The 14,939-nt window shown below is 34.9% G+C and overlaps 1 protein-coding gene across 1 annotated transcript in view; it reads right to left on the bottom strand.

Moving 5' to 3' along the window:
• Positions 1-14,939, bottom strand: part of UBR5 (ubiquitin protein ligase E3 component n-recognin 5) — a 127,652-nt gene that overhangs the window by 1,692 nt on the left and 111,021 nt on the right. The window contains exons 49-58 of the mRNA XM_012643624.1: positions 13,762-13,873; positions 12,526-12,670; positions 11,444-11,574; positions 10,029-10,089; positions 7,878-8,053; positions 7,567-7,651; positions 5,721-5,876; positions 5,246-5,359; positions 3,273-3,417; positions 1,915-2,000 (exon numbers count right to left, since the gene is read on the bottom strand). Of these exons, the coding sequence (XP_012499078.1) occupies positions 1,915-2,000; positions 3,273-3,417; positions 5,246-5,359; positions 5,721-5,876; positions 7,567-7,651; positions 7,878-8,053; positions 10,029-10,089; positions 11,444-11,574; positions 12,526-12,670; positions 13,762-13,873 (1,211 nt within the window). The remainder of the gene's footprint in view (positions 1-1,914; positions 2,001-3,272; positions 3,418-5,245; positions 5,360-5,720; positions 5,877-7,566; positions 7,652-7,877; positions 8,054-10,028; positions 10,090-11,443; positions 11,575-12,525; positions 12,671-13,761; positions 13,874-14,939) is intronic.

Here is a 14,939-nt window from a genome sequence, read left to right as displayed (position 1 = left end):
ACTCTAGAGATGAAGCTGGTCCAATCCACTCATTCTATAGATAAGAAACAAGCTTAAATGTAAAGTGTTTCTTCGAGGATGAAACGTGGTTAACCAGGGTAGATGAACTACATCACTGGACCTCCAAGAAGCTGGAATAAGAGAAATTACTAGAGGACTTCTCAGAACTTTTACTAGTGAACTATGACTCTTCAAGAGTAAATTAAACTGTGTAGTCTTACCCAATAACCCCAGAAATCTTATAATTTGCAGGACTAATAATTCATGGGAAAACTGTTTGGGAAATGCTATTCTTACATCCTTCAGCTGCTCCTCCCCTCAGACATATCAGAATAAAACCAACAATATGTGAAGGATGACCTCCCAAAAGAGAAAGGTAAGGGGAATGGGGGAGACACCTTGATATAATACTAAAGCCCTAAGAATAGATTTTCAAGACTTTAAGGAGTGAAGCTCACAAAATAAAGCTGTTGATAGGAAATTTTGAGGTCCTTAAGAAGTAGATTTACTTTTTACTAAGATTTGAGTAGTTAGCAAATTTTTCTTTTAGTAGAAGGCAGAAACTACAGTGAGATTTAACTTGGCTGACTGAACTGAGGATATGGTTTAAAAACAGAAAATTAAAACTAGAGAATAGATTAAAATAGTTCTAAAACTTAGACCTCAGATAGCGAATCATTTCTACTTCTGAATTTGGTGGGTATTACAGAATTAATATGGGCCTTGTTTTAGGGCAACAAGGTGCCCTGAATCCAAAGACTGACTACAGGTGGGTGGCAGAACCCAAACAAGCTATTTGAGTGATCCTGAAACCAACAGGGACAGATAATGGTATTGGTACTGGTAGGCAGTTTAGAAAGCAAGAGTGGGAAAGTCAAATGTTGACCAATTATATCAAAACTACCTGGGGAACAATGTAGGTCAAAATATGGCTAAAAGCCAAGAACAGAATCGGGTGGCAGCTAGGACTGCTGAACAACCTGTCTCACCACAGTAGAGAAATATCAGAAGGCTCTTAGAGCCATGTAAAGATTCAGGAGTACTAAAAGCAAGAATTCCCCTTCTTCCCTTCTCCACCCCCAAAATAAGCTCCTGCTTAAATGATGGTAAATGGGAATCTGCAAGTTTTGTTCTTTTCCTGTACAAGTAACCATTTCCCATCATTTGAATAAAATGGATATATCTAGAAATTGAGTTGTTTTTAAACATTCCATGAGTGGTCTGGTTTAAATTACTAAGAACCAAGGCAGTTAGGCAGGGGAAATGTCCAAGAGAACCATGAGGAATGAGTATAGAAAGGATTTCTAGGGTTTTCTGGATAAGGAATGTCCTTCAAATTTCTACAAGAAAGCCTGGAGCAGACTGCCTTTTAAGATTAATGGGCAGGCTGATTTGGTTATAGGTATATATACTTGAGAGTGAACAAAGGTTCACTGACTTAGTAGACTTTCCAAGACCAGAGCTTCTATTATCTAATTTATAATTCTAAGTTGGTTGGAGCTCTGTGCTAATAATAAGTAGAATATAATATCCACGTATCACAATTAAACTACTCTCTTCCTGGTAAACCGATCATCAAGAGACTTTTCAGAAATTTTGCCAAGGCTTGCCACTAGTCAAAAGGATTAAAGATGCACACAGGGAGCAGCACACGTAAGCACTATAATGGGGAAAGAAAAAAAACCAATATTCCAACAATAAGCTGGTATCATCTTATGGGACTAAGGACAAAATATTAATAGTTAAATGCGCTTCACTTTCCTTGGAGCTTTAGTAATTCTATTATAGCGTACAAAAATAAAAACTGCCTTTTACTTCTGAATATTTATTTCTGAAGTTAAAATGACTAACACTACAAACTTAAAAGGCACAGTATTTTAAAATTTTATATTTCCTTCTACAAGTTTAACTTACAAGATCTTGTCTTTCTGTCATGCTCATCTTCTCTACTATTGACCAGAACCAACGCTTGAACTGCAAGAGCTTCTCGGCATTTTCTCCTAAGAAAGAATGTAAACTCAATAGACAGTACTGTATCAGTTGTTATATCTTTAGAATATTGCTAATTAAAATGTTATTTAAGATTGGGGGATTCTAATTCTTAATACAGGAAATAAAGACCATTTGAAAAATGTAAAACCTCTATAGTTCATCCTGACTCAAGATGACCAAAATAAGAAAAATGAACCACTAGCCTCAGAATTGATAATCACAATGACTTTAATCCAATCTGTAAACCATAATTCATCTCATGACCTCAAGCCAGTATTTCTCAAACTTTAATGAGTTGATAAATTACATGGGGATCTTTAATGCAGATTCTCATTAATTCACTGTGTCTTTGGGGCTGGAGGAAGAGAACACCAGAGATGTTATTTCTAAAAAGCTTCCAGATGATGCCTATGCTGCTGATCTGAGGATCATACTTGAAGTGGCAAAGTCTTAGGCAGTTTCTTTTGATATTTTGTTTTCCTTCCTATATTTTTGGTTTATAGATGAGACAAATTCTCATCTCATTTTTGAAAACTAAATTAAAAAGTAGCACAATAACTATTATGCAGCAACTTAAATATTGCCAGGACAAAGAAAAAGCAACATTTATCCAAATTTAACTTACTATAATTTGGCTGCAGCTTCTTGCAAAATAGGAAAAATAAAGGGGAAAAAACTGGTACCTTTATGTACATAATAATCTTGCACTATAGGTATAATCTTTTTACAGTGAACTTCTTGGAGCTTCCAATGTTTTACTATATAATAAAGGTTATTCTAAGAGGATTATCACTACCACTCTTTATTCTTCCTAGATTCTCCATGTGTTTGTGTGCTATTATGTTTTCGTAAGTGTGATCTGGGTCCAGCTCTAAAAAGCAAACATCATGTAATCAAAGTCATTAGGGAGTTTAAATGGCATGAATCAGAAAGGAGGGCCTGTAGAGCAGGTCACATGGATTTTTTTTCTTAATCAGTATATACAAATCCTTTACACAATTTTGCTTACCACAAAAATTTTTTATTTGTATTCATACTAAACCATTTATTTTTTAAAATATAGATATAAAATATAGAAAAATTAAGCAGTAAAAGAATAACCTAATGCTAAACCATCAAAATATTTAGTTCAACCATATCTTTAAAAATAATGTAAAAGTTTTAATGCCAACATTTTCCAAGCCCTGTAAATCAATCTAAGAACCAGAAACTCAGAAAATGCTGACTGACCAAACTATCTATATAGTTTATTCAAGTAAACATTTTTTAAAATGTCCTACCTGATTCGTCATTGAAAGAGGTAAAACTGATCAGCATTTGCACGTTAACTTCACCACAGCCATTTACCAAAAGCCTAAAATCTTCTGCTGTTAAATCTTCTAATGAATTTTTTGGAAGCACATCTAGTAGACCTTTCCTCATTGCCTAGAGAATTTCAAAAATTATCTTTTTATTGCAATCAGTACTTCATTTTCCATGTAGCATTTATTTATATTGTTAAATCCCAATATGTTAAGTTTAACAGTCTTCTTTAAGAATGTTAGTTCCCATTTTAAACCAGAAAGCAAAAAAGTTTCTGTATTTTGAATTTCTTATTAACAGATTCAAAAGAAAGAAAGGCAGAGGGTGGGAGAAAAAAGCATACTGAATAGGCTACAGGTTCAAAAGTGAAGTACTCTTATATATTAGTAGCTAGCTGAAATTTTTAAAATTATGTTAAAAACAAACAGGCTAGCCATTAAATAATTAAAAATAGTTTCAATTTGTCTAAAGTCCTATCCTGTCAGCATGCTAGGAAAAGTATGATAATGACAACAACAAATCTCCCAGACACAAACCCCAAATCTAGAAGGTTACTGAGAAATTACCGCACGCCAGGAAATGTTCTAAGTACCTTACTTAATTCATTTAAACTTATCCTCATTTTGTTGAAGAGGGAACCAAAGCATAAAGAACTGCAGTAATTTGCTAACATCATATAGCTAGAGGGTAGATTTGACCTCTGACAGTATAACTCCAGAGCCTGCACAATTATTGCAGCAGAGGGATCAGAAACACATGAAACCATCAGGCCTAAATCTACGTAAACATTTTACCCCAGATGAGAAAAAAGTTAACATAGCAGGTCTGACATTACTCTTTAGAAGGACTTGATTGCAGGGCTGGCCCTTGGCTAGTGTCTGAGAACTTGGTTTTTGGAATGTTCCCTATATTATTAACTGATAAGACTGTTTTCAATGCCTGGGGCAATGAACCCTGCTGTACAGGATTGCCTAGACTATTTGTACAAATACAAATACAAATGGGATTCAAGACAAGCAGGCACTTTCCTCTGGGAGTCTGGAATTTCAGTAATCATGGCTGGTTGTGCAGACAGAAAAGTAGAAAGTGCCTACACAACTAGTCTCCAATAAAAACTCTGAGCTCTAATTCTTAAGTGGGCTTCCCCAAGCACAAACAGTGCACACCGTGTTGCTGCACTTCTTTTTTCTATGGAGACAGTCTGACTCTATGACTCTAGGTAGAGTACAGTGGTGTCACTGTAGCTCACTGCAACCTCAAATTCCTGGCTGGGCTCAAGTGATCCTCTTGCCTCAGCCTCCCAAGTAGCTGGGAGTACAGGTGCACTCCACCCTGGCTAACTTTTTCTATTTTTGGTAGAGACAGAGTCTCGCTCTTACTCAGGCTGGTCTTGAACTCCTGACTTCAAGTGATCTTCTCAACTCAGCCTCGCAGAGTGCTAGGATTACAGGCATGAGCCACAGCACCTGGCTGTATTGCTGCCTTTCACTGGTGGAGAGATAACCTTAGAAGCCTATACGTGGATTCCTCCGGACTCTGCCTAATGTATCTTTTGCCCTGGCTGATCTTGCTGTGGGTCCTATTACTATAATCATTAACTGTAAGTACAACTGCCTCTGAGTCATGTGAGTCCCTCTAGCAGCCGAAGTATGGCTAGTGGTAGGAACCTAAAACTATAGTCGTTTTGGTCCCACACAAGCACCCTTTACAAAGTTTATCGAAGCTACTTTCTGACGATTACATGGTTTTACCAAGTAGTTTTAACCAAAAGTAAATGAGTACTTGATTTGGATTCTGAAATTTAAGGTGCAGTTTACAAGGTAAATAAATTCATTTTAGTTTGAAAAATTTGGCCTTTTATAAACAAGGTGAATACACTGAAATAGTTTACTACATATGAAGACACAAACAGCCTCATCAGATCACATAACACTTTCTAGAAAACACTTACATGTAATGGCTGTTCTGCAACTACTAACATTCTGTGTTCTGCATATTTTCGCACATACTCATACACATTCTGGGGAGTGACTGGTATATTTACACCATTAGGAATAAGTTCAACCTGTGAGAGATTTAGCAATGTTATTTAAAGGCAATTTTGTCAAAGCATTAATAAGTTAACAGTTCATAAAACTATTTCCTAAAATTTTAAAATATAAAGACAATTCTTTATATGACAAATATCCAAGAAATGCAAATATTTTAGACCAAACAAAAAGCCCTTCTGCATCTCAGTCTGTCTCACACTCTTGATCCATCTGTTTACCTCCTGTGTCCACTTCACCTTTTGTGTGCGTGTGCACGCCATGCACATCTGCATATCTCTCTCCCCACTCCCCCAAATAAACTGTTTCTATGTAAGACAAGCACAACAGATTAACCAAATTCTCTTCCAGAATCAGGGAACTGCGTATTTGCTTTACCTGTCCTCCACCCTCTTCTTTACACAAGTCAATTGCAAATGCCAAATCCATTGCTGAGAAAACAGCATCAGCATCAGAACTCTGAGAAGCCAGGATTAGTTGCCGCAAACTCTCATACATTACAGGGTCAAAAAAAGCAAAATCATGCCAGTTGACCTAAGAAAGTAATCATATGAAACTCAATATGAAAGAAACAACATCTGCACTCAATTCATTAGTAAATTAAAACCTGATAAAGAATTTTATCTAATTTGGATATACCAATAAAGAATAATTTCCCATTGAATATATATAACTGCTTTAAAGAGGTAATAAATCTTTGGCTCTGACAATATATTCAACTTTTCAAAGTACAAAAAGTGTTATATTTTGAAAAAATTTAAAGCCAATAACATAATAGTTTTAAGTTCCAAAAATAATTTGCAAAAACCAGCATTATTTATTTGAACACTGATCATGTGAAGAAGCCGGCTCAGAAATAAATATACATCCTATTTACCCTTCACAATAATTAGAAATACAGATTTTTAAATCTAGATGATAAATATGATGCTCAAAGAAATTCACTAACTTGCCCAAGGTCACAATATTGGGTTAAACTCGGGGTCTATTTGATTCATAAGCTGTTCAATTAAACCTTGTTAAAGATTCAATATATCCTTTCCGAGGGCGGCTGCAGGGACTACGGACACCCCCCAGGAGCGGGAGCTGTCCTATCCTATCCCCTCCTCTTACACTTCACATTGCAACCAATAAACGCCATTTCTACCATAAAAAAAAAAATTCAATATATCAACATTTTTATGTTGCTGAGTTTTGAGTCTAGTTTTTTACTGCATAAGAACATTTTAGATGGAACACTTTAAGAATTCAATAGGGTCAGAGTTGAGAAAAATATGTATCATAATATGATACGTATTATTAATAGAAAATAATATTCATCAGTGGGTTTGATTAAAGAGAATTATTAGAGTACAGCATTATTAAATAATGATGTGTGATGTGCATCTCTGGAAAAGAGTATAAAGTAAATCCTCATTTAATGCCGTGGGGAGGTTCTTGAAAGCTGGGGCTTTAAGTAAAACAACATAGAGCAGGTCCTTGAAGAATGCCATTTCACTACAATGTTGATGAGGAAAATAAAACTGGTTTTGTTTTACATTGTTTTGCTTAAAGCTGCAGTTTTCAAGAACCTTCTGAAGACGATAAATGAGGGCTTACTTTATGATATTTCATTATTTGGTATCAAGTACTTTCTTTAAAATTTCTATCACCCACAGATAAATACTGAGCATACTGTGTTATATTTCTTACATTTTTTTTTTGCTGCCTCCATGTAACTTTCACATATATTTTTCAAGTTGGAATGTTCTTTTCAATATAATACTACTTTTACCTTCTCTACCACCTGGTAAAACTAATAGTGGATAAATCTTATTGAGCATTTACTATTTGCCAGGCAAATATACCACAGACTATAAACTATACTATGCTGTTTTCTTTATCACTTTATAAATGGGGAAATATGCCAGAAATGTTAGGAGATTTGTTTGCAATAAGAGACAGGCCTGTCAGACCCCTAAACCCACCTGTGTTACCCACTCTGCCATGCCCTCTTCCCATATATGGAGATTTTCCCATGTCATTATTGTTTTTATTTTTATTAATTTTATTTTAATAGACAGTAATTGTATCATAAAATGTTTGAAAATTATTTATAATGGCTGTAATGCTTTAAAATTTAATAGTAAGCAAATGCCATAACACTGTGTTAGCATTTGATTATTTTGTAATAAAAAAATTTTTTACAACTGTAAAAGCAGTTAGGTTCATCAAAATCACTTACTTTTCTACCAAGCAACACTTTAATTACATGTCTATTCAATGTAATAGGACATAGTTCATTCTGTAACAGACATAGTCCAAGAATCCTAATAATAAAAAAACAGGGAAATAAGATTTAAATTCAAAAATAATTCTAGAATACGTATAACCCCCAAACATATACATAAATATCCATATAACATTGAAAAATTCTCTACAGCCTCATTTCTATCTAGTATGAAATAAAGCATATATATATTTTTATAATAAATTTTAGAAAATTACAAACTGAAATTTTTTAAAAATTCAAATGTAAGATTAGAGTTATTTTACCTGCCAATATTTCTGAAACAATTCAACCTTGCTTCTGTGTTTTTGCCAGGCCTTGGAGTATAAAATCCTCTTTTCCCAGGTTGGTAAAACAAAGGAGCATTGTCATCACCATCATCTGTATCATCTAAATCCATATCTACTACACTTCGACTAGAGCCATGACGCTTTCGGTTTTCCTAATATTAGAGAATATCCAAGATTAAGCCCCCAAGATTCACTTAAAAAAAAAAACAAAACAAACATATGAACTGGTTCTCTGAAATCATTCAAAATTAAGTCAGGTAGGCAAAGCAACATTCTTATTTAAATGTTTATGTATAACAATACTAATGGCATATAAACTTTTAATTTACCCTGTCACAACTGTGATACACAAAGCTTGTGCATGTTACGTTATTAAAATTAAATTCCTCAATGAAATTCAGGTTAGCTTCTTTTACTTTAATGCCTGAAAGATATTTTCACTGGATAAAGAATTTGGATTGACAAAAATTCTTTCAGCACTTTGATGAGTTTCCCTTCTCTTCTGGCCTCCACAGTTTCCAATAAGAAATTTACTATCTTTCAAATAATTGTTTCCCTATAAGTAAGGCACCATTCTTTGGCTGCTTTCAAGAATATTTCTTTATCTTTGTTTTACCAAAGTTTGATTATAGTATGTATGGATATTGTTTCTTTCAGTTTATTCTGTTTGGAGTTCACTGACCTTGAATCTATAAATCTGTGTCTTTTACCAAATTTTAGGAAGTTTTCAGTCATTATTTCTTAAAATACTTTTTCTACAATAATTTCTTCTCTTCCTCCAAGTACTCCAATGACATGAATCTTAAATCTTTTGATACTGTCCCATGGGTAAATGAAACTGTTCTTTTGTTTGTTTTAAATCTTTTCTCCCTCAGAAGGGATAACTTCCACCTATCTTCCCAATAGCAGAACAAAATGCTATTTTGTTCTGCTATTGACCCATCCAGTGAATTTTTTTCTTTCAGATGTTGTACTAAAAACCTCCCTTGGTTCTCTATTGAAGTTTCTATTTCTCTGCTGAGAACCTCTATCTTTTCATTCATTAGTGTTCACCTTTATCTCACAGAACATGAGATAAAGTCTTTGATAATTTCAACATGTAAGTCATCTCACAGTTACCAATCTATTGGTTCTTTTTCTGGTTCTTTAAATACTGAGTAATTTTAGAATGTATCCTAGACATCTTGAATATTAAGTTGTGAAACTCTAGGTCTTATTAAATTGATACAGAGATGCTGATTGGGAAGGGGAGCCCTTAAGTAGGCTTATCAGCCTGGTTAGGTTCAATCTGGAAGTCTCACCTACTGTGTACAGTGGTTTCAATGCCAATTAAGTTTTCAAAGCCTTTATTATGCTGTTTGGGCTGCCCTGCATATGCAACACTTGGGATAGTCTGACACTTGGGCAGTGGCTTGGACTGTAGTTCAGTTCCCAAAGTCTTTATTATCTTTCAGCTAAGATAGAATAACAAGGATTGGCTTTACCCTCCTTGCCTGAAAAGATGCTATACTAGTCATTTTTTAAGTCTTGACTTCCCTCTCCAATCTGTGTGCTACTGTTTACTTTTCAGAATTTTTGGTTATTCCCTTGTTGCACTGTGTCCAGAGTTTTTACTTGTAATCAGTGTAAGATACAAGAGTATAACTGGGCTTGCTCCATTTGGCTGGCACTGCAAGTTCTCAGGTAGCTTAAGAATGAAATGCATGCAATGAAATACATCATGCACTAAAAAGCCTCCCTTATTACTATACCACGATATGTCATGTTTTTTCTGCATCGTTGGCACCAGCTATTTTATGAGGAATGAGTCCTATGATTCTCTGCTTCTCTCCTTCTCTGCTATTCAATTCATTACATCTCCAAATTAAAGGTTAATTCAGGCTATGCTGAAATGGAAGCAGCCAGTGAGTGGGGTTACACTAAGCTCTAACCTAACCAATCTCACTACTTGATTCTGTACATGACACCTATATATCTATCTTTGCTTCTCTCTTTACTATAATCATGTATTTTACATATGGAGACATAGTTTCTTCATAAATCCTGATTTCCTCTCCTTTATTTGAATTTCTTTATAATTTAAATTTTAAGTGCTTATTATTAGCACACATACAAAATGCTTCTTACCTGTACCTTTTCTGAGGAGTCTAATAATCCAAGATCTAGGATACTATCAGCCCCATTTTCCCTAAAAACAAACAAAAAGCCTTTTACATTCCAGATAACTGGAACTTCAAGTTTAGTGTAAAGAACATATTGATTTAAATTTATAAGGATTTATAAATACATTTAAGTTTTGAAATTAATACATATCTGGTGCACTTACTCATCATAATGTAGTTCTAGGAGCAGAAAAGTCAATAATACACATCTTTAAAAAACCATGAGATGATACATATAGGATTCAAGATAATGGAATAAAGGCTACCTGATTTAAGATAAAATAAGTGCAGTATTCACAGGGGTGCAGGAACTTAAGCTCACAGAGAGCACTGTAGAACAGGAAAATGCTCAGAAAGCAATCACAATAGAAATCAAATCCCTTACTGAATTTACTGATTCTAGAATACTAGAATACAGAGGAAAAATTTTGTAAAAAATCAGTAGTCCATTCACTAGCACAATCTTTTTAAGGCTCCTTATAATATTTGTATGACAAGCCTTTTTAAGATTTTTTTATATTCATTGAGTAAACATACATATACTCAATTTCCGTATTATTTTTTCTTCATCAGTCTCCTTTGTATGGAGACTACAGTGTAATGAATATTTTGTAAATAAAGATACATTTAGCTACAATTTCCCATTTTCCCTATGTAATGGTGACTTTTGGGACACCCTGTATATTACAGAATAGAAAGCAAATCTTGCATGAATTTTTAAGATAAATCAGGAAGCCTAAAAGAAATTCCATGCTTATGGCAAGAAGAATTCAGTTCTATATCCTAAGAGTCTTTGAAATTCTATGGCCCCTACCATAAGGATATTCTGATGGAGAATCAGGATGTACTTTTTTCAAGTAATTTCTAAATATCAGGTACATAAAAGACTTTTAGAACCTAAGTGACTACTAAAATGCTACCTTCCTAATAATACATGAGGAACTCCACTGTTGCTCACTCATGGATTTTAAGCTATCATTTAAAAAAAACATTGAAAGTCTTGTCTGGGAGGCCAAGGCAAGAGGATTGCTTGAGGTCACAAGTTTTAGACCAGCCTAAGCAACAGTGAGACCCCGTTTCTACTAAAAAATAGAATAAATTAGCCAGGCACATGCCTGTAGTCCCAGCTACTTGGGAGGATGAAGCAGGAGAATTGCTTGAGCCTAGGAGTTTGAGGTTGCAGTGAGCTACAATGACACCACTGCACTCTAGCAGGGGCAACAAAGCGAGACTCTGTCTCAAAATAATAATAATAATAAAAAAATAAAAAATAAAGTCTTGTGCTTTATGGTATAAATTTTAAGATATGATGGCACCCACATACTGAAAATAAAGTAACTGTTGTTTCAACTGAAATGCCTTCCCAATTGTACACATTACCGTCCGTGTGCAATAATGAGTTCCATGGCTTCATCGACTCTTGCTCTCAGAGAATCTTCACTTGCTAGAAGGAGAAGCAGCTGAGCTGGGGATAATTCCAACAGCATGCCAGTGATTTTACTTGCAAATGCCTGTAAAAGATGAACAAATGTTACTTGCCTACTCTCTGAAACCTCTTATCTAAATCTACAATCTTTTATTCAGAAAGAAAAGAAAAAATATAAGAAACTTAGATAACAAATACAAAAATTTCTGAACCAGTAAGGTCTTTCATGACACTAGAAGCTCAATTATAGAGAACACTGACAGGAAATGAGTAGTCCATTTACTAGCACAATCTTTTCAAGGCTACTTATGATATTTGTATGACAAGCCTTTTTAAGGTTTTTTATATCCATGAGTAAACATACACATACTCAATTTCCACATTATTTTTTCTTCATCAGAGAGCCAGAAATATCTCTTTCATTTAGGTACTAAAAAATAAAGAGAGGGAGGGAAACACTAAGGGAGGTAAAGGAGAGAAAGATGCCTGTATTTAAGGCTGAGGATTTACTGAAAGACATAATTGGTTTTCTCCGTTTTATTATTCTTTTGATATGAAATATGTACATGTAGTTATACATTAAGACAAAAACACAGCTAGTTTGTTTCAAACCTGATAGAACATTCAAAATAAAAATTTTCCTGCAATATTAATCAGTAGTAAACTATTTGCAATGTGTTCTAGCTATAGCTTGGTAACAGATAAAGTCTGCTTCAAAACTAATAACTTATGCAAATAAGGATACAAATAAATATAACTCACAACACATTTAGCACCCAAGGAACTTGCTGGGTGGAATAGGGACAATGTCCCAATCTAGGGTAGGTAGGGGGAAAAAAATTCAAGCTATACACAGTTACCCTCCAGCCAACACTGCTTCTTTCCCTCCTAAGCTTCTTTCTTACTGCCCATGTAAAAACAGTCCTTAACCTTGTGCCTTGCCAGTAGCTGACAAATTTTTAAAACTACCAACTTTAATTCAAAAGCAAAAACATGCCACAGCCAGTTAATTGGTAGCTAAGTGCACGGTACATACTGGTTGCATTGCTTGTACACGGGGATAAAGCCTCTCTCCAAGTGCCTGCCGATGTGCTGGCAGAGGATCAGGATCGTCGCTAGGATTTCCTTCAGAAGCTGGTCTGAAGGGCCTAGTGTCAATGGAAAGCTGTCTTCTAAAGTCTCTGTAAGAGGAAGAAAGTCATGATTTCATTTCTTTGACTACATACAAAGTAAAAATATCAGGACAACTAGTAACAAAGTTAGAAAACCAGAGCATTAGGTTGTTCGGTTATACCAAAACATAAACAACATTATCTAGATTTTGTTACTTGAAAATTTATATAATTTGTAATGTATAGTCTCTAAAAAATAATTTGATTCTAGGGGAGTAGGACCTTAAAATACCAGAAATCAAGAGTCCAGAAATTTTATTCAAAAGTAAAATGGAACCCCTCCTAATGAGGAAAATTTAAAGATTTAAATAGCACAATTTGCCACAATTAAGATTGTAAGACGAACTTAAGAAGGAATGATATAAAGGTTAAAAGGTTTCAAATAATTAGGAACTTTTTTTTTTGAAACAGAGTCTCACTCTGTTGCCCAGGGTAGAGTGCCGTGGTGTCAGCCTAGATCACAGCAACCTCAGACTGGGCTCAAGAGATCCTACTGCCTCAGCCTCCTGGGTAGCTGGGACTACAGGCATATATCACCACGCCTGGCTAATTTTTTTTTCTATTTTTAGCTGTCCAGCTAATTTCTTTCTATTTTTTAGTAGAAATATGATCTCGCTTTTGCTGAAGCTGGTCTCAAACTCCTGACCTCAAGCGATCCTCCTGCCTCAGCCTCCCAAAGTGCTAGGATTACAGGAGTGAGCCACCATACCTGGCCACAACTAGGAACTTGGGTGGGATAAACAGAAGGGTAATATAATTTCAATTGCTTCTGGGTTTTTACAGCAGAACTTTTTATTAGTTAACAGACTATTCTTTGTTTCTATACATATAATCAAATATTAAAACTGTCATTTACTTAAAAAAATAGTTTGTAATTAAGACTCCTTCATTCACAGGCCTACCTCCAATTCATCCCCAAAAATAGTATTCAATAAAAGATACAGACCAGGCATGGTGGCTAATGCCTATAGTTTGGGAGGCCACGGCAGAAGAACTGTTTGAGGCCAGGAGTTCAAAACCAGCCTGGGCAACATAGTGAGACCCTGTCTCTACAAAAATTAATTAATTAAAAATAAATAAAGGACACAAAATTATCTTACCTATCCCGGTCTCTCCGAGAACCTGCTCGCAAGCCACTACTCCTCCTCATTTCCCTTTCTCTCTCCCTTTCCCGATCTCTCTCTCCTCTGTTCCTTAATCTCTGCATTAAACCTAGAAGAAAATATGAAATATACTTTGTTTAGATGAATGCAAATGCAACTACCTTAAATTTCTGTCTATGCAAAGAAATGAGACAAACATAATAAGATAAGACCGCTGAAGATCATCTGTCCTTAGCATCAGTGTTAATGTCCCTCTCTCTCTCCCTGTGGTTTTGAGAGTTATCGCTAATTATATAGAACGTACTTGGCATGTAACAGATGTTCACTCGATATTTGTTAAATGAATTTTTCCCCTTGTCATGTCAAAGCTCTGAAATAATACATAGCAACCAGGGCTATTATAGTTTCACTGTAAATAACACTGAGATTTCTTACATGATTAGAGTCACTTAATTAACTTCTCTATTTTTAGTTTTTTGCATGAAAGCCTTATAGGCCACCAGAACAGTACCTATTATTATTTTTAAATTCCTAGTCCTAGCCAGAGTATCATTTCCTAAAAGTGGGCAGAAAAGATATTTCTGAAATGTTACGGCTTCCCAGGTTTTGTATTCGCACTTGCTAATTTATTTTTATTATAAGACTATATCAAATGGTGAAACTGATTAAAAGTTGGAGCACTCTCCCCATTTTTCACCCTCAATCCTTTCTACAGTTCATTCAGCCTCCATGGTAGTGGTTTATGTTAATAAAACCCCAGTGAGATACAGACATAGGTACAGCCTAGGTAAAACACAGGATTTTCTTAGTATGTAATCTCTATAAACTTTCTGTCAGTTACTATATCCATCTACCTACAAGTCTGACAATCTTGTGCCCCTATTTGATGTGAATTACCAATTATCTCCTAAGGCTTTTGTTTGTAATTTTCACAGATTTTTAAATTTGCTAACTGTAATCTTGAAAATTAGCCAAAAATCAAAGAGCCAGGGGAAAAGAAAAAAAAAAGGAAATTAGCCAAGAATCCTAATCCCAAAATGTTGGTCCTCAGTGAGGTAATGAGTTTGCACCAGAATGTTAAATCTTTAAAAAAAAGGGGGGGGGGCGCGAGGGTGCTAAATTAAGTCGATTTACATTTTGTTACAAGCTACCTACCTCACTGGGTACTAATAGAG

Source organism: Propithecus coquereli, unplaced genomic scaffold (genome assembly GCF_000956105.1).
Source record: "Propithecus coquereli isolate 6110/MARCELLA unplaced genomic scaffold, Pcoq_1.0 Scaffold2, whole genome shotgun sequence".
NCBI lineage: Eukaryota > Metazoa > Chordata > Mammalia > Primates > Indriidae > Propithecus > Propithecus coquereli.
Note: the sequence above shows the minus strand (reverse complement) of the source record. Positions and strands in the feature narration are given on the sequence as shown.